This window comes from Hydra vulgaris, chromosome 10 (genome assembly GCF_038396675.1).
Source record: "Hydra vulgaris chromosome 10, alternate assembly HydraT2T_AEP".
Taxonomy (NCBI): Eukaryota; Metazoa; Cnidaria; class Hydrozoa; order Anthoathecata; family Hydridae; genus Hydra; species Hydra vulgaris.
The window spans coordinates 43,740,372-43,761,404 of record NC_088929.1 but is presented as its reverse complement, the minus strand read 5'-3'; the positions used below and the strand labels follow the sequence as shown (position 1 = coordinate 43,761,404).

At 28.2% G+C, this 21,033-nt stretch overlaps 3 protein-coding genes across 3 annotated transcripts; all 3 read left to right on the top strand.

Annotated features, from left to right (window-relative positions):
- The first annotated feature begins 2,598 nt into the window (after nt 1-2,598).
- On the top strand, nt 2,599-3,828 carry LOC136086374 (piggyBac transposable element-derived protein 4-like). Its single transcript, XM_065808670.1, has one exon. It carries the CDS (start codon nt 2,599-2,601, stop codon nt 3,826-3,828), a length of 1,230 nt encoding a protein of 409 aa, XP_065664742.1.
- A 2,431-nt stretch (nt 3,829-6,259) lies between these two features.
- Nucleotides 6,260-7,767, top strand: LOC136086373 (uncharacterized). Its single transcript, XM_065808669.1, has 4 exons — nt 6,260-6,347; nt 6,477-6,829; nt 6,931-7,385; nt 7,461-7,767. The coding sequence occupies exons 1-4, from the start codon at nt 6,260-6,262 to the stop codon at nt 7,765-7,767; spliced, it is 1,203 nt and encodes a 400-aa protein (XP_065664741.1).
- A 1,585-nt stretch (nt 7,768-9,352) lies between these two features.
- On the top strand, nt 9,353-10,729 carry LOC136086372 (uncharacterized). The gene has a single exon (XM_065808668.1). The coding sequence runs from the start codon at nt 9,353-9,355 to the stop codon at nt 10,727-10,729; it is 1,377 nt and encodes a 458-aa protein (XP_065664740.1).
- Nucleotides 10,730-21,033: the final 10,304 nt, after the last annotated feature.

Genomic DNA, 21,033 nt, shown 5'->3' with positions numbered 1-21,033 from the left:
ATCATGTTTCAAGTGATATGACAAAAGATGAGTTTAAAAACTTTTGGAAGAAAGCTTGGTCAGAACCTCATGGGTTTGTTATTATAGATCTATCTTCTAAAAAAGATTATGGAAAGTATAGAAGTGGATTAAATTGTTTTTATATACCAACTTGTTGAAAATAGCAGTGTAAAAAAATATAAAAAACAAAATATTATCTTCTATATATATAAAAAAAAAGGCATATTATTTATCAGTGAGCGGAAATAGCAGTATATTTAGAACTAGTTATAGCCCTATTATTATACTTAGAGAAGGCAGAGAATAGGAAATGGCTCTAGTTAGTTTGTAGACATATCACAGTTTTCCTAATATTAATTCTTCAAACAACATATTTAGATGTAGCGCAAATAATGGATCAACTAGGAAGGATATAAACATTCCAGATGGATGTTATGAAATTAATAATATAAATAAATATATCCAATTGATTATGACAGGAAACGGTGATGCAAGTTCAGTAGTAGCAAATATTACAATTGAAGGTAATAAGAATACATTAAGATCAGCTTTAACTATTGCAGCTCGTTATAAAATTGATTTTACAACTTCAAATTCAATTAGAACTGTTTTTGGTTTTGACAGTGGAATATATTCAGCGGCGACAATATATCAACTAGTATAGTAAACATTTTAAATGTTAATAGTATACGGGTAACAAGTGATATAATATGATCTTCGTATGTAAATGGAGGAACTGATAACGTTATATATTTATTTTTTCTAACTGTTGGTCCTGAATATAAAGTTGTTTAAGAGCCGTATAACTTAATTTATTTACCAGTAACACTAAAAAAAAGATCAAGAATCGAAAATAAATTGCTCGATCAAGATGGAAATTTTTTGAATTTACGAGGAGAAAAATTAACTATTACATTTCATATAAGAGAAGTCAAGTAGTATTTATTATTAAAATAAAACGTAAAAAATAGTTTTATATACATATAAAAATGAGTATATGTACAAACATTAAAGTAAATGTTTCGCAAGGGCAATTAGAAAAACTTAAAAAAGCAATTGAAGATGGTTATGGAGCTAGTATTAAGTTATCGCATTCAGATCTTAATGGTGAGCATGTATCAGCTGTAACAAATACACAATTGAATAGAATTAAAAGAGCATATGAAAAAGGTACTGGTGTAATAATTAATTTAAGTAAAACACAACTAGCTCACAATTCTCAAATAGAGGGAGGATTTATTGGTGCACTTTTACCTTTCCTTAGTAAAGCTGGAAGATTTTTATTATCAAGTGTCGCTCAAGCATTTGCAACAGGTTAACTAACAGGAGTAGGTTCAGCAGTTGGATCAGCTATTGTTGATAAAATTGCTGGAAGAGGTACTGTGTACAAGAAAAAGAATGGACAAGGAGTTAAAATGACAGCTGCAGGATCTGGTTTATATTTGACACCATTGAGTAAGGGAGGCTCTGATGGATTGTACGTACGTAATGGAAATGAGTATACATCAACAGGATCAGGTTTATTATTAGGACCAAATTCACCATTGCTAATATTCGATTCTTGAATATGATTCTGTGATTTCTCGAAATTTTTTTTATATTGCATATAAAAAGAAAAGGCAAGAAATAATCCGTCAATACACAAATTAAAAACAAATATATACCAAATGAACCTCTATATTATACATTTATTATAATATCATCAACATCAACATCAATATCATACAACATTTATTATAATATCATCAACAGTTTCTGATATTACAGAGTTTACAAAACTCTGTAATATCAGAAACTGTTGATGATATTATAATAAATGTTGTTAATACTTCTGATTCTGATCTATTGATTAAAAAAGGAGATAGTTTACGTTTTGTGAATTTAAAAATTATTTACAAAACAATTATTTTTACTTGTTAAATTGGAATATAACATATATTCAAATATTACGCCTAGTATATCTAGTGCAAATGATAATAAAACTTTCAATAAAAAATATCCAAATCTTCCAAGTTCACCTGATGAATAAAATAAGATTATTAGTGCACATATATATATCGCCTAAACACAATTAGTGAGATTCAAAAAGAAATAGAGAGTGAGAGAGAAAAGAGAAATATGTTAAGTAAAAAGTATCATAGAGCTGTAAAAATAATTTCGGCAATTGATAATTTATTACTAGCAAGCACTATGGAACTATTGGAATTGGCTTTTTAGCAACAATAATTGCAGCACCAGTCGCTATCGCATATGAAAGTGCAGCATTAGGAGCAGGTGTTTTATCATTAACAGGAGGGCAAGTTAATAAAAAATTAAATTTAAAAGCAGAAAAGCATGAAAAAGTTAACCCTTTAACAGTGGACGACGGTTATATCCGTCAAAGCTAAAGCAATACTTATATGTGAACAACGGATATAGCCGTCGCTGAATATGCTTTGTTTTGAAGACTTATATCTCAGGCAAAACTGAATGAAATTCAAAGGTTTTTTCAATAAGAGATTTAAAAAAGATTTTAACTTTCTGTTCTGTATTTTATTTAAGTTTATTCTATCTCGCAAAGCATTAATTTTTCAATCAAAGTTAAAACTTTATTAAAAAATGGCGCAAGGAAAACAGCACGATACTTCCAATTTTATTCTTCCAAAAACGAAGTTTACTGCTGAAGAAGCTCTTCGTATTTTGTTGGAAAGTGACAACGAAGGTTCTTTTGAGTCCGAAGAAGAGTTTTCTAGCTCAAGTGAATCAGATTATACGGAATCAGATAGTGATTCAGATATTGAAGCTCATGAACTGCAGGCGAATTGGAATGTCGATTGTAATGAAATGTCTTCAGCAGGCGTTGTTCAAACAAATAAACAAAAAAAGGTCGAAAATATGCAATATTCATGGTCTAATGATGAAATTTTAGGCTGCTGTGCCAATTATGAGTTTACTGGTACCCCAGGAGTACATCCTGACATAACCACTTTTGAACCACACCAACTGTTTGAGTTCTTTGTAACCGATGAAATTTGTGATTACATATTTGAACAAACAAACTTGTATGCTTTGCAATCTCTAAAAGAGAAGCAGTTAAAGCCAAAATCTAGATTTAAAATGTGGACTCCAGTAACTAGGGATGAAATACGTATATATATTGGTTTGATTCTGTATCGTGGTATTATTTGGAAACCAACATATGAGTTGTATCATACAACCAATGTGATATATGCTACACCAGTGGTGCGTAAAGTTATCAAGTATGATAGATTTAGACTTATTGATACATTTATTCACTTTGTTAATAATTCTCATTTAAAAGAAAGTGCTCTAAAGTGTGCAAAAATAAAGCCTATTCATGACTATCTATTCACACTTTTTCGTAAAGCTTATGTGCCTCAACGCAATATTGCCATTGATGAATCTTTACTTTTATGGAAAAGAAAATTGAGCTGGAAACAGTATATCCCAAGTAAACGAGCAAGATTTGGTTTAAAGTCATTCATTCTAGCTGAAACTAAAACAGGATATATTTGGAATGGTTTTTTATACACAGGGAAGGTGGATAAGATAAACACTGACAATTATAATTATATGGCTACAAGTATTGTTATGACACTTATGAATAATCTTTTAAACAAAGGTTATTGTGTATTCATTGATAACTGGTACACATCTGTTGAAGTTTGTCACAAACTTTTATTAAATAAAACTGATTGTGTTGGCACAGTAAGAAAAGACCGGAAAAGTCTGCCAACTGGATTAATTTGCAAAAAGTTACAACCAGATGAGAAGTTTGTTCAGTTTGGAAAAAGTACAGGTATTATGTGTACGAAATGGAGAGATTAAAAGGATATCTATTTATTAAGCACTTGCATTAAAAATAGTATCGTAGAAGTAACTAGATCTGGTAAACCAAGAATAATACCTGCTGTTGTTGATTTATATAACAAAAACATGGGCGATGTCGATCAAGGTGACCAAATGTTAACCACTTATATTTCAGAACGTAAAAGGGTTAAGAAATGGTATAAAAAATACTTCATGCACCTAATAAACACATCTGTTCATAATGCTTACTGTATAGCTAAAAAGTTAGGACTTACAAAAACATCAATTGTATTTCGCCAAAGTATTATTGATTACATATTTTCAACTTATGTTGACCAAACGAAGAACTTAAAAGCTAGAGGTTGTTCTTCAGTTAATTCTAATCCAATGACACTAGTTGAGAGACATTTTCCATCATTAATACCTCCTAATCCAATGAGGGCAACCCCATCTAGAAGATGTGCAGTATGTAGTGCTAACAAAATACGAGCTGACACTAGATACATGTGTATTGATTGTGATGTTGGTCTCTGTGTTAATTATTGTTTTAAACACTATCATACTTCTAGAGACTTAAAAATAAATGTTTTATAATACTTATTTATTTGAATATTGTAAAAAATATGTTTCGTTTTCTTTTTTGTGACTTAATGTTATAAAAAAAAAATTCTTTAAAACAACCATTAAAATCGGAATTTAAAAAAAGTACTCCACTAGGAAAGAGCCGCCGTGAAAAAAATATTCCACTGTTAAAGGGTTAAAGTACTTGCTGATTCAAAACTAAATACAATTAGTGACTATATATCTCTAAAGCTTTGGTAGGTAGAAGTATAGATGACAATGAATTTAAACTAATACTAAGTGAACTTGAAAATTTAAAGCCATCCTAGAGCAAATTAAAACAAATTCAAAAGAATTAACTAATGAACAAACTGAAGAATCAATAATTAAACAAGGAAGAGATGAAGCAATTAATATACTCAAAAGCAGATTTAGTAAAAATAAAACCGTTAAAACAAAAAACGTAACATAAATTGTTATGTCACGTTTTTTTATATTTATTTATAAAAAGCATAATGTTATTTCTAAAAATTAAGGATCCTGAAAAAAGAGACAAAATTGTTAAAGATTACTTAGATACTAAAAAAAGAATACAGCAGAATAATTAAATGAAAAGATGAGTGAAACTAATTTACAGTTAGGCTTAGAAAAGTTGTACAAGCCATTAATTGACAGTCAAGATGGAATAAAAGAAAGCATATCTAAATTGCATGATCAAGCTGATAAATTTGTACTCTTTTTTTCAAATTCTTATCCTGAAGCAAATAAAGAGATAATGATAACTGATTCTGAAGAACTATTGCCTTATCATAAAAAAAAAAAAGATATGAGGTCAGGAAAAATTGCAGCAGGTTATTTAAATATGTAGGCTAATAGTAAAAAATCTACTGAATCTACATTTGGGATACGTAATAAAGAAGATGGTATATTTTATATGGGAAAAAAGCCAATACATATTAGTGATGAGAATGTAACCATTGATGATGAAACATATTATGGTACTCCTGGTCTATGGGAATTGTTAACAAAGTTTAAACCTGATAAGAGAATATATAATGAAGATGATCTTAAAAAATATAGAGATATATTAATACAAACAGATGCAATTCCTTCTGATGCTAACCCAAACAAACCAAAGTCGTCTCGTAGTGGAAAAGACACATAAATAATAGCCCCCATTTGGAGAGACATAAATAAAAATAAGAAGCGTAAATCAAAAGGAAATGGAATTGAAGGAAGAACAGTAATGCAAACTGTAATTCTTCCTAGCGACCCTTATGCATTAATTGAAAAGCTTGATTTATGTATAGCTGCATGGAAAGCAGGTAACACTGGAGCAAGAAATGAAGCTGATGCAATTTGTGATGAATTATTTAGACAAGGTATAATAGATAGTTCACAGCATAAAGCTATACAAAATAATTTATAATATATCAGTGCATGTAAAAAAATATATAGTAAATAAGCAAATGCTACTTGTTTATAATAAGAGATATATAAAGAAACATGCTATTGGAGAAAGTGATATATTCGAAAGTATAAGAGATTTATTAAAACGAATAAAAGCGTCAAATGTAACAAGAGTATAATCAGCTATGTTGAAAAAGATGTCTGCTACTGATTTAAGAAAAAGTGCAATAACTGCTGCTAAATCAGCAGGAAAAGAACTTTCAACATCAGCGATAGAAGCTGCTAGAAATGCTGCAGTTAAAAACGGAAAACAAATAATTGATAAAGCATCTTCAAAAACAGTTTCACAACCTGTTAATAATATAAAAATTGATGAAATAATTTCAAATTTGGTTGGATCAAATGATCTTATTATTAATGGATCTGAAAGATCTTAAAAAAATAATGCAAATGATATAACAACAAATATAAATAAAAAATGGTGATGGAGTCTGCAATAAGATCAGTAATAAAAGTATCAAATGAAAATGCTATAAGAATAGAAGATCTTGTTAAAAAAGGACGCGGCCTTTGATTTGCGTTGAAGACTTGCTAAATTTTTTATATAGTTTTTTAAGAATTGTCAATCAAAACATTTTTTTTTTATATTGCATATAAAAAATAAAATGACGACTTCCGAAGTATTAAATTTACAGAAATACCAATTGTAGATAATGGAATTGAAAGATTTGAATTCCATGAATATGAACCAGTGAATGGTACAAATCTAAATGCTGGAGAAATAAGTATCAACGTTGAGCAACAAGATTTGTTCACACTTCCATCTGAGGCTTTTCTCTTATCTGTAGGACAACTTCTTAAAGCTAATGGAACAGCTTATGCTAATACAGATGCAGTGGCGCTTACAAATAATGATATTATGCAATTATTTAGACAAATATCATACCAATTATCAAACCAAGATATAGAAATTGTTTATTACCCAGGTCAAGCAACTACAATGTTTGGAATACTTAAATATCCAAATGACTTTCAATTAGCAGTTGTGGCAATTAGCAATTAAATCAGTTGTGGTATGGTGATAATACAACAACATCAGTACATGCTGATAACCCAGGGTTTGCAATAAGACAATCATACATAATTCAGAAACCAACTAGAAAAGGAACATTTTCATTATGCGTACCTTTAAGACACATTTTTGGATTCTGTGATGATTACGACAAATTTATTTATGGGGTTAAACATACAATAACTGTTGTAAGACAAAGTGACGATGACGCAATTTTTAAGCTAGCTGCTGCAGCTGCAGGAAAAGTTAATCTTAATAAAATATCGTTGTTTATACCATACGTGATCGCATCAAATGCAGAAAGGTTTAAACTTTATAAGCAAATCGAATCAAAAGTGACACTTCCAGTAAGTTTTCGAGCGCGTAAATGTGATAGTATATCTGTTGCACAATCTACTTCATTTACTTGGAGATTGAGCGTAAAGACATTTCCTGAAAACCCAAGATACATTATTGTTGGATTTCAAATAAGTAAGAGAGGGGATCAAAATGTTAAGGCCTCAATATTTGATTACTGCGACTTGAAAAATATGTACATTATGCTTAATCAAGAAAGATATCCTGCCGTTGATTAAAACTTGTTATTCCCAAATCAACAATTTTCAAGAGCTTATAGAGAACAATTTTCAAGAGCTTATAGAGAAGCAGCTGTGTTTAATGAAAAATTTTATGGAGTGAATGAATTGATCACACACAGCAATATAACTCCTTCCAACTATAAAGATTTATACCCACTCTTTGTTTTTGATGTTAGCAAACAATCAGAAAGATTAAAATTATCACCAATACATGTACAAATTAAAGCAACATTTAATACAGCTGTTCCAGATGTTACTCAGGCATCTACTGTTGTAATATCTGATAGAATGATAGAATTTCAATCAGATGGGAATAAAATGAATGTTTTTTATTAAATTTTTGTAAATTAAATTTTTTTGAAAATTAATGAAATATACAAAAAAAAGTTTAAAAAATTTATTAGAAGAAAATAATATTTCAAAAACATCTGACAATCTGGCTACATTGCTAATGATTGCTATGGAAAATGGGTTATTAAATAAAGAATCTATTATGACTAAAGTGAAGGAAGTAAATGAGAAAAGAACAGTTGGGAGACCTAGAATACATCCAGTGAATGAAGTAAATGAGAAGAATCCAGTTGGGAGACCTAGAAAAAATCGTGAAAAAGAAGAAAAAAAAATAGATCCAAAATATGAAAGATTAAGAACAATAACGAAAAAACCAGTCACTGTTAAATTAACTAACATGGAAACAGGAGAAACTAAAATATATAAATCATTATATAGCGCTATGCGTGAAACTAAGCATGGATGGAGATATCTCGAATGACGTGATGGAAAAGTTGATAATGGATTTAAGATTGAAATATTAAATTCTGAAAAGTTAAAAAAATAAAATCTTGCCATATAAAAATGGAAAATATACTAGATGAACCTATTCCAAATATAACATCTTCAGAAACTTTAACTCCTGCACCTTTTATATATAGAACATTGACAATTACAAAAGAGCAGGAGATTGCAAAATATCGAAATATTACTTATTATTGTAGAATACGAGGATGGGCATGTATTTAAAAACCAGAATAAATATGAAAAATAAAAGATGCTTAAAAAATATTTACATGTGCTTTGTAAAAATATTTCAAAATAAAAGCACGACAAGATTTTTTTATTTTGAAAAATCATTTAAAGAAAATGAAAATTAAAAAAAAATATCTTGCTATATAAAAATGGAAAATAAAAAGCCACAGAATTACAACAAATCGCAAAATAGCGAAAAATTCAATATTATTATAGAATGAAAAAAAGTTAATTATTAGAAGCGCTAGCGCACACACCTGTTGTGCGCACACAAACGCAATCAACATCAGTCGAACAGAGAAATATATTCGATGATCCTATTCCAGATATATCATCTTCAACAATTTTGACTCCTACACCTTTTATTGCAACTAATACATCAATATCTCGGAAAGAATCAAATAATAATTGCAATTATAATCTATTGCAAACTGGATTATGTCTTTTGTTCCTGATAAAGTTAAAAAAACAGCTAATGAAAATATTTTAGCATTAAAATCTAAAGTTGTAGAGTTGTATAATAAGTTTCACAAAAACCCAATAGAATTTAAGTTAAAGAAATCATCTGTTAAAAATGTGACAAAACAATTTACAGTTAAAGGGCTAAGTAGTTACGATGCTTTATCCTTCATAAATGCTGCTAAAAATAACGTTATTAAAGTACTAAACGAAAATAGAAATTTTTTTAGTTTATACAGTTCTCTATTTTGAAATGGAGCGTAGTGATATTAAAACAGGAGAAACTATAATCACATCTGCTCCATTTAGAACGAATAATCAAGTTGTATTAGAAACAACAGATGAGTTTTATGAAATATCAAAGCAGAAAACTTTAGAATCATTATCATTATATCAACAAGCAGGATGAGGTTGGAGATTTGTTTCTGTTGAAAATATGGATATAAATATTATTAAGTTTAATCCTCTTAAAGCTAAATCATATTTTCTACTTGATAAAAATTTAGAAAATAAAAGTGCGATAATTAATATAAAAAATGAAGAAGAAAAGCAATGTTTTAAGTGGTGTATTGCAAGAGGATTAAATAAAAAAGATAATCATCCTGAAAGAGTAGATAAAGAGCTGAAAAATCAAGCTGAAAAAATAAACTGGGATAAACTAGAATTTCTAGTATCATTAAACCAACTAATACAATTTGAGAATAGCAATCAAGATATCAGTGTCAATGTATATGGTTATGAAAACTCAAAAGTTCATATTTTGCACGTATCAAAGAATAACAATCTCAAACATTTAATAGATTTACTATTAATCTCAAATGGTGAAACTAATCATTACTGTTTAATAAAAAATTTAAGCAAATTACTTTCATCACAAACATCTAATAAACATTGCAAAAAATACTATTGTAGAAATTGTTTGTTAGGATTTAATTCAGAAGAACGTTTATCTAATCATAAATCGTATTGTGAAACACATGATTCAGTTCGTATCGAACTTCCACAACCAAATTCAACAATGCAATTTACTAATCACAATAAATCAATAAGAGTTCCGTTTGTAGTATATGCAGACTTTGAAAGTTTTATCAAACTTTTCTGTTATTATATTAAATGTTTTGATAAAAGTTTTTATAAAAGAAGTCCCATCACATATACTTCAACTAATGAAACAGATGATGCTGCACAAAAATTTGTCGATAGTTTTCACGAAGATATCATAAAAATTTGTGATATGATTAAATTTCCAAAAAAGATGATATTTACTCCTGAAAAGAAGCACAACTTTAAATCAGCAACAGAATGTCACATTTGTAGAGAAAAACTTGGAAAAGATAAAGTACGTGATCATTGTCATATTACTGGAAAATATGGAGGTGCTGCTCATCAAAATCGTAATTTAAATTATAAAATTCCAAAATTCTTTCCATTACTTTTTCACAATCTATCTGGTTATGATTCTCAATTATTTATAAAGATATTATCAGGAGGAAAATTGAGTTGTATATCAAACAATGAAGAAGTGTATATTAGCTTTTCTAGAGAAACTAAAGTTGATGAGTATATTAAAGTGGGTAAGAAATTTGAAGTTAAACATGAACTTCGTTTCTTAGATAGTTATAGATTTATGCCTTCTAGTTTAGATGCTTTATCAAAGAATTTAGCAAAAGACCAGTGTAAAAATATCGGAAAATTATACTCAATGAAAAAATTAGATTTGTTATTAAGAAAAGGTAAACACCCATATGATTGGGTTGATTCTATTAATAGATTTAATGAGACACAATTACCACTAAAAGAATCATTCTTTTAAAAATTAAACGATGAAGATATAAGTGATGATTATTACTCACATGCACAAAATGTATGGAATGAGTTTAATTGCAAAACATTCAGAGATTATCATGACTTGTACAATGTTTCAGATATGCTTTTACTAGCTGACGTCTTTGAAAATTTTAGAGATGTTTGTATGAATTGTTTTAAATTAGATCCTAATTGGTATTATACATCACCAGGATTAGCTTGGGATGCAGCATTTTGAAGCAAACAAAAATAAAATTAGAATTGCTAAGTGATTACGATATGATACTAATGATAAAGAAAGGTATAAGAGGTGGAATTAGAATGATATCAAATAGGTTAGGAACTTCTAATAATAAGTACATGGGTGATGATTATGATCAAAGAAAACCATCAAGATTCATCCAATATTTTGATGCTAATAGTTTATATCGATGGGCAATGAGTAAACCACTTCCAACACATGGTTTTAAATGGATGGATGAAAATGAAATAGAAAACTGGAAATCAGTTCCATGTATACTAGAGGTAGATCTAAATTACCCTGAATATCTGCATGATGAACATAACGATTATCCACTTGCATCTGAAAGGATAAATATTGATAAAGTTGAAAAATTAGTGCCCAACTTGAATAATAAGAAAAACTATATATTACATTATGAAAATCTAAAACTATATGAAAGATTAGGATTAAAGATTTAAAAAATTCATGGAGGAATAAAATTTGAAGAAAGAGCATGGCTAAATGAATACATTGAACTAAATACAAACCATAGAACTAATGCAACTAATGAATTCGAAAAAACATTAGATTATTAACAGACAGAAATGAAGCTATTAAACTAGCATCAAAACTGAACTTTTAAAGTAGAACAATATTTGATGAAAACTTAATAGCAATACATATGAAAAAAACAAAATTGAAATATGCTAAACCAATTTACATAGGAATGTGGATATTAGATTTGAGCAAAACTCTAATGTATGATTTTCATTATGATTACCTAAAAAAAAATATGCTGATTGAGCAAAACTATTATTCACAGATGCAGATTCTTTAGCAAACGAAATTAAATTAGAAGACTTTTATTCCGATATTTCTAAAGATATTAAAAGCAAATTTGATACAAATGAGTTTAACCCAAAGCACCCAGCAATTATTAATATAGGCTTTAAAGTTGGTGTTAAGAAAATAATAGGAATGTTTAAATATGAGACTGGAGGCGCACAAATTGAAGAATTTGTAGGACTCAGATCAAAGTTGTATTTTTACAAAGTACACAAAAGATAACAAAAAATGTGAAGGAGTAAAGAAAAATGTTGTTAAAGTATATAACACATGAAGATTACAAAGATTGTTTATTATGTAAGAGGAATCATATTAGGAAAATAAATGTAATAAGATCATATTCACATGAAATTTACACAGAAGAGATCAATAAAATAGCATCAATCGCAGAAGACAATAAAAGAGTTATTTTTGAAGATGGCATACACACATTAGCATATGGACACTACAAACTAAAAGAAAATAATTTATAGGATAAATAGGTTAAAGAGCCCAAATAGGTAAAAGAGCCCAAATAGGTAAAAGAGCCCAAATAGGTCGAAGAGCCAAATAGGTCAAAGAGCCTAAATAGGTAGAAGAGCCCAAATAGGTCAAAGAGCCCAAAAATATAAATATATATAAATAAAAATGGAAAATAAAAATTATAAACTTATAGGAATAATTTTACTAAATGAACCACTAACAAATTTTCAATTAATCGAAGCAGCAAAAAAACTAAAACTAAAATACTTTAGAGGTGTATTTGAAAGAGATGGATTACCGAATTCTTATGGATCCAAAGGATCTAAAAATACACAAAGAAAAGAATGTGGATTTGCTGGTACAAAGACGGAGTTAAAAAACTAAGTTTTGACTCTAATGGACTACCACCGCCCGTTGAAATTGTTAATTATTTAAAAAGTCCTGTTTATTATAATAGTGAAAGTTCAATTTGGAAACACCTCATTCTGTGGACACTTGTGTTTATATGTTTTAAAAAGACTAGATGAAGGATGTGATTTTTAGAATATTATTAATAATCTATGGTAATTTAAAAAAAAAACCATTAAAAATATTTTTCTTTATATATAAAATGCCTGTTGATATATTTGATCGCGATACTACTTCATCTGTAGCTGTAGATGGTTTAACAATATCTCAGGATACTAACTTGTTCATTAGGAGAGATGGAAAAAACAATGCAGCTAGTAATATTAATATGAATTCTAATAAATTAATAAAGTAGCAGAATCTACTAACTCACACGATGCTACTACAAAAAATTATGTTGATAATAAAACACTTAATCTTAATGAATTAGAAATAATACCAAATTCAAATTTAACGTGTCTTGGATTAAAAGAACAGACTATTCCACCAAATACAGGTGCTGATGCAACAACAGTTTTTGTACAATCTTCTGGTCCTGGTATACTCAGAAAACTATGGTTAGCACTTGAAGGATCAGATTCTAATCACAATGCTACAGATAACGTATTTCTTAGAATATACGCAGATTATGATCTGCGTATATTCTTTGCATCGGAGATTATTCTCTTTCTACAGATAGTGTTGGAGATAATAATATATCTTTAGCCTGAGATTTATTATTTTCACCACTTGGTAGACCATTTTATGATAACTCTTTACAAGGTTGCAATGTATACACAGCTAATGCATTAGGAGGATACTTTACACTTGATTTGCCATTTACTACTAGTCTAGTAATTCAATTATACAATAAAACTAGTCAAAATATTATATATTGGTTACAACCTTTTATTACAAGAACTACATCAATACCTCAATCATTATCATCTATTAAATTATAATCAGAAACATTTAGATTTATGAACACAACTTATGTTAAAGAACATATATTGTTAGACACTACAGACGTTGCTGGTCAAGGTGTTTATCTTAAATATATTACAATGCATGTAATTGGAGTATCTGGAAGTTGGTGGGAATCTAGAGTACGCATGCATGATTTATACGATTCTCCAGTTAATACTAACTCTATTGTACAACCTTGGACACCATATAATGGACAAGATTATACAGTATTTCAGGGATTTGATCAGAATAGTGTATGTATATACTGCTAATCTGGTTTAGAAGACTTTTATCTTTCTTCGTGGAACAGTGTTAATAATAATTCATTTAACAATGCAGCATCTGGGCTATTGTATCAATCAAGTAGTTCAATTGGTTCTACAACTACTATCTCATTTTACAGAAATTTTACTGATTCCATGCCTAGTGTTAGTAGTGGAAGAAGATTAATAGTAACATTAAACTCTGGTGATGCGGAAATTGGGCAATCTGGAAGTTTTCATGTAATAGGACATGCTTTCTTTGACGTGTAGCTAGATTACATTTACGCTTAGATTTCACAAATGAAATCAAGCTTAGATTTGCTTATCAAGCTTAGATTTGGAATTGAGCTTAGATTTCAGTTATAAAATTATAGCTTAACTTGAAAAATTGATTTGTAAAAAATTACAAAAATTTTTTTAACTCAGAGTTTATAGTTTGTAACCATAATATATTAATATATTATGATTGTTATACTCCCATTACCTTTATATTATTTTATTTTGGCTCGGAAATTATAGTTAAGACAATAGTTGAAATGAGATAAGAGTTTGTAGATAGTATAATGATCGAAATGACTTATGAGAATATAGATAAGTTTATAGTTAAATATGATATGAGTTTATGGTTATAGATAAAGTTGAAAAATTTTGGCCTGGAACGCCCTTTTTATACTACTAAGCTTATTATAAAAAACAAAGCATTTGAGTACAAATACATTTGAAAGGAAAAAATTAAATTTATAATCAAATATGTTTATGATAAATAAAAAAATATGTAAACTTTGATCTTTTATAGTGCATTAAAGCGTCATATGATGAAACCTAAAATAAAATTGTAACCGATAAGTAGACAAAAGAAAAAAAAGAAAAAAAACTGGAAAACAATTTACTTGCTTTTTGGTAATCTGTTGTCATACTTCAGTTGCTGTGATGATGCAGCTTATCGGTATTTTTTAATGACCTTATTTCATTTTGGCTTTTAGTAAACTTTGGTTTAATTTAAAAGTCATCACAACATATTTAACTTATTTTAATTAAAAAGGAAAATACCATATGCTTTAAGGAGCCATACTACAAACGTTAAAAATAAAAAATCAAATTGTGATATAAATAAACTTCATTTATATAGCTAAATGTATTGTTTGGCTTATTGTAAATTTTAAAAGCAGTGAGTTCAATAAATTAAACTACAAATTAACTAATTTTAACAATAGAATGTAGTATTATTATATTATCATAATTGAGTAATGAATCAATTTAAATATATTTAAGCTTAATTGGTGAAATACAAATAAAATTTTAATTAAAAAAGACCAAAACAAGTCAAATGATCAAAAAAAGTCTCGCGCCATTTTGGTTTGCAAGTGAAAGTAACAAAAATATCTGGTTTACCATACTTTTCAATTACAGCCATATCATCATCAAAATTTTCTTTTAAAGCCTAGGAATTCCTACATAAGTTGATGGCAAAACTACAACACCCCCTGGTCTAACATTATGATCATTTCCAAGGTTGTTTACGTATTCGTGTATGGCATCAGACAGCTCGCTTTTCAGTTTTTTTGGTTATTTCTGATGAAAGCAAGACGCTGGCCTTCACATTTAACATCAAAAGCATTTTGCTGAAACAGTTTTTTGCCATAAAAGAGTAAAGAAAAAAATTGTCTGACTGAAAGTTTATAAATTTATTACTGAGATAATGTAACTTGATTTCTAACCAATGTAGCACGTTCAGGGTTGTGAACCAATTGATTATGCCAAACAGCATCACCAAATGGAAATAATAGAGTGTAAACTATAGGATCTAAGTTGACATACATATGAGATAGAGTTTTAAAAGGAAGACCTTGGGTAAATAAAAACTTCCCTGGAAGCAGGTGGTGCAACATATTCACCAACAAATACAACTGCAACTTGATTATGTCATGGGAGATTATAGCGACGTTTATCATACCCTTTGAGTAAAGACATTTTTACAACTGACAGTGAGCGACCTTCTGTAGCTTCATCTTCCATTTCAGCCATATTTTTAAATGCAACGCAAATGGGTTCTCTTCACTAATAATGGTTTGTAATCGAAACATTAAATCATTTACGCAAAGATCATTACACGTTGTCGCATTCTAAAATTTACTGCTGCAAGTGCATCATAGATGTATAGTTGACAATATTTTGGCGGATCATTTTGATTTGGCCTAAGATTACCTATACGATGAAAAATTTAATCATATATTCTAAAATATCGTGGCCCATGATTCATGGGTTAAACTACATTAGTTTTAATTAAAGCAAATAAAATACAGGCATTACAATATCTAATATATATTATAAAATTCAGATTGGCATTTCCATCTATATATTTTTATTTAAATAAATCTTGTACATAAGTTGGAAATAGTAGAGGTTGCGACAAAATTACTTTTCCATTATGACAACATAAAATGTGTTTCATCAGGAATTTTCTGAGCACCACAATGCTGACAAATATAATTCATTTCTCCTAAATAGTTATAATCTGAAATAGTATTACTTCTTGCCATACAATGCATTCCTTTGTATTTAGCAGTTCTTCTAGCATTTTGTCGATTATTAATTTCATTTGCCTAAGCCTACTTCTTCCATTTCTGCTTCAAATATTTTCAACTTGCCTAACCAAGATCTCCTCATTTGGGTCCGAATTATTTATATATAACAAAACTAAAATCTCTTTACCTGCATCAGAAACACGCAGCTCGCGCAATAAATTTTAAAAATCGGTTTTTTCATACGAAACAACTTTTTAAAGAAATGAATATTTTAAATGTATATCAATAAAATGTATTTAACATTTTATGTTTCATGTTTAAATGTAGAGAAAATTTGTTGCCAAACGTATTACAAAATCTTAATTGTATGAAACCTAAAAACAAATATAATCTTCGAATTAATAACAATCTTACTGCCCCTTTTTGCCATAAAAGCAAAGACCAGTTTTTTGTTTCTTATCAAGGTCCTTATCTCTGGAACAAAATAGTCTTACCAAATTTTGATTTTTCTACCCAACTGAGTTTTGCTTCATTCAAACAAAAACTTAAAAGAGTTATATTTTTAATTGAAAATATTTTGATTTATTTTTAATTGTTTTTTTGTTTTCTTTGTTTGTTTGTTCGTTGTTGCTCTATTTTGTATATTTTATTTATTTTTTAATCTTGAATTTTTAAAATTTATCTTGGTTTTTACATGTTTTTGCATAAAGTTGTATTATTATTATTATTTCACTTAAGACATTGTATTTTTATCAAAAATTAACCATATATTGTAAAGGGCTTCATGACAAGATCCACATGATCTTCTAGAAGTCCTGTCGTTACTAATGTAAAAATTGTAAAATATAAAAAAAAAAAAAAAAAGAAAAAAAAATTATTTGCTGCTTGCCGAGCAGCATTTCTAGTATTTTGTTAATTATTAGTTTCATCTCGCCTAAGTCTATCTCCTTATTCTCTGCGACAATTAACTTGCTTATTAACGTTTCCATTTTCTAAACTAACATCTGCTTCGAGCCTAATATCATCCATTTAAACTTCACTTTTGATTGAAAAAAAAAATCTTAACCAAATCTCGAAGATTGTTATCTTTCTTATATAACATTTTTTCTACTCTAAATAGAAGACACGAGTAAGTTTTATATATAAAAAAATGCCTTTTAAAATAAATTATACAATAATCTTATGAGGTTTAATATATATATATATATATATATAAGATAGAAGATGTTTGAAAAAAAATTAACTTAGCAAATAATAATAAAAATAATTATTAAAAACCTGCAATTCTTATAACAAACATAATACTAAAATATTAAAAAAAAAAAATTATTTGGGTTGGCTTTTAGTGAATAATCAAAGCATTAACTTTTAATAATGAAATTACCTATTTATCATTTTTTACAATAGAAACCAACGTGAAGGTAAGCCAAATGTCTATCAACTCAAAAAATAACAAAAAATAACATCACAACAACAACACACAACAATAGCACACACAGTCAGTATAATATGCATACAATAAAACTTAAGTAACATTCATATATAACAGAACATAAATAATAACATTTGGCAAAATGTTATTAAAATACATTATTACGTATTTTCAGAATAATTAATTATAAAGGCTTGAAAACACCTGGACCTAAAGCAGTTGTTACTGCTTTAGGTCTGTTTGACACTAAACACTGCCGTGTAACTTTCTGCTATAAGTAGATCACATGGTTTGTAAGGTTGACAAATCATGCTCTACACGTTTACCTAGTCACAACTCTTTGAAAACGTGATAATAATCTAGCGATATGCCAACAACGAACATGTGCACACAAAAGTTTAAAAAATGACACGAGAAAACTTAAAAAGATTAAAAGTAAACAATATATATATATAATATTTTTATTTTGATAATAACTGTAATCATCAAAATAAAAGTTAATCTTTACTTACGATTCATGTGACATGACATGTCAATGTTGGCACAAAGTTTTAATTTATTTTTCTAAGTTTTCTAAAAACGAACAAATATAGTTAATAGCATCTCAGAAATATTAAAGTAGTAATAACCAAATTTATGGAAATAGCATTAGTATAACTTATTTGTTGCATAAAAAGTAATTAGGCCTCATCCATACCCCAATTTTTCTTATAAAAAAATAAAATATAAGCTCAATAAAAGAAAAATTGCTAACAAAAAATAAAGCTAAAAGAAAAGATAAAGCAAACAAAATGTAAACGATTTGAAAAATTAAAACGATATATATATAAAAATAAATTATGTATATATAAATTGCAAAACTACTCTATATCCTTAGTTCAATTATAATCTAATCTTAACGATAACTATTTATCTAAAAATGATTCTTTATGTAATATTTCTAAACTAATAAATAATTACTAAATTCCAACTGGTAAAAAATTTTAACTCGCTTGACATTTCTTTATCCAATGATCGCGTGTATTTTAAGAACGCGCTCTTTCAAACTCAGAAAAGCCTAGTAGAACTACTAATTAGAACTACTATTAAAACGAAAGCGAAACGACATTAAACGTTGAACGTTAACTTTAGCAATTATATGAGGAAGATAAATAATGCTATATATAAATAGTATTCTATATCGAAGGATTTATGTGCTATGGAAGATAATAGTATACTACTATATCAGTTAAAAAAGAAAAAATTCTCTTTAAAAACAAGTAATAGAGAGTTTAAAAAAATAATATTGATTTAAAAAATGGTTTTGAAACAAATTAATAACATCAGCATGTTATTGAGTTTTTTTAAATTTAATATTATAAGTTCAAAAAACTAGCAATGTTTTTAATGTTGTCAGGAAGTTTACTACTTCGTTCGAAAACATGGTGTTCTAGAAAAAATTTTTTGTGAAGTTTCTTTGGATTTGCAATATCAAAAATACAATACCAACAGATGACGAGCCATAAACCACAAATTACATCAGAAATAGAATTGCTTAGTTTCACCCCGTCAACTACGAGACTTATTCGTATTGGATTTATAGCATCTCCTTCAATTTTCAGAGCACGGGTGGGATAGATTGGATCCTAATAAAAAGATCCTAATAAAAAGAAGCATATGATTAACAAATATAAAAAAATACATTAGTTATCTTTAACAATGTATTTGATAAGATAAATATAAAAATAATATATATGCAAATATTTAGAATAAAAGTAATTAAAGGTTAAATATATTAAAATAAATATCGCATTAAAACAGGGTTTAAGTTTTTAAGTAACAAAAATTGAACTGAATAACTTTTTCCGTCAATTTCTATTTAAATAAATGAATATTAAAATAATTTATATGATATAATAATATATAATCATTTAAATGAATCAATGATATAATAATATACAATCATTTAAATGATCTATAAGTTTACTGGCGTCATGGTGAACAAAAGTCACAAAAAATGCCTGGGGGTATTAAAACATAAAGGTTTTTTATTGTTGCTGAAAATAGAAAAATAAAATAAAAATTTAAAATTAGAGAAATAATTAAATAATGTTAATATTAAATTAATTATTACCATTACTATTATTACCATCACTAATCTCATCCAGTACCTTATTGCACAATGTTTGCCATCTAGCTGACTAAAGTTTTTTTTAAATCTATTAACTTCTTATTTCCCTCCTTCTTTCTACCCAGTAATAACATGCAGCTATTGTCAATATCTCTTTTTGTAATAACTCTTGCTGCTGCAAAAAGCTAAAAATAAAACAAAGAATACAACTTCACTACGCTATTAAATAAATAAAAAAGATTCAAAGGCTCCAACAACATGTAAAAGAAAAAAAAACTGATTATGCAATAAATTTGGTGACAAAAGCAAAACTGAGTTCAAGAAAGGCACACAAAGTCTGCAAAACTCTTGCAAAAGATGGAATTTCTATTTTAACTCCAAGTCAAAGTGGTGTTTAAAAAGCTACAATAAAAGCAGGAGAAAAATTAAAAGAGCATTTTATTAAAACTCTAAGAAACGAAAGCTGGAGCTTGCACTTTGATGGGAAGCACATAAAGAATACAGAGTACCAGGTTGTAGTTCTAAAAAATAAAAATAGAGAAGTTAAACTAGCAGTTCTTGCACTGATCAATGGAAAAGGTGAAACAATATTCAATGGAATAAAAACTGTTATTGATGAATATAAGCTATGGGCTGGAATTAAGTTAATAATTTCTGATACAACCTCTGCAAATACAGTAAATATCTGTTGGGGCAGTCACACTACTACGGAAGCATTTTGTTAAGCTTGGATTAGACAAACCTCTTTATATTGGATGCCAGCATCATGTTCTTGATACATTACTAAAACATGTGATGAATGATTATTTTGAAGCAGCAACAATCTCGCCTAATCTCAATTATTGGTTCATTAGCAGAATAACAGAAGAGTACCAGCAACTGAAAGCATCTTTTAACAATTCTAAAGATGCTCTGAAAGAAGAAGAAGAAATTGTTTGGAGAGATGATATGGCTTTCCTTCATCACTTGATCACTTGTTACAGACAGTTTAAGAAAACAGGATGCTTCCCTAAATTAAATTTCATAACTTTGCCAAATATAAGCAATGCAAGATGGAATAGCCGAGCAATCTATGCTTTGCTAGCTTATACTTTACT

Bases quoted from the DNA above. Each gene is read 5' to 3' on its own strand.
- LOC136086372 (XM_065808668.1), top strand. From the start codon at position 9,353: ATGGATATAAATATTATTAAGTTTAATCCTCTTAAAGCTAAATCATAT.
- LOC136086373 (XM_065808669.1), top strand. From the start codon at position 6,260: ATGGTGATGGAGTCTGCAATAAGATCAGTAATAAAAGTATCAAATGAA. The intron at 6,830-6,930 runs GCAATTAGCAAT...TACATAATTCAG, and splicing joins ACTTTCAATTAGCAGTTGTG to AAACCAACTAGAAAAGGAAC. The intron at 7,386-7,460 runs GTACATTATGCT...ACAATTTTCAAG, and splicing joins TACTGCGACTTGAAAAATAT to AGCTTATAGAGAACAATTTT.
- LOC136086374 (XM_065808670.1), top strand. From the start codon at position 2,599: ATGGCGCAAGGAAAACAGCACGATACTTCCAATTTTATTCTTCCAAAA.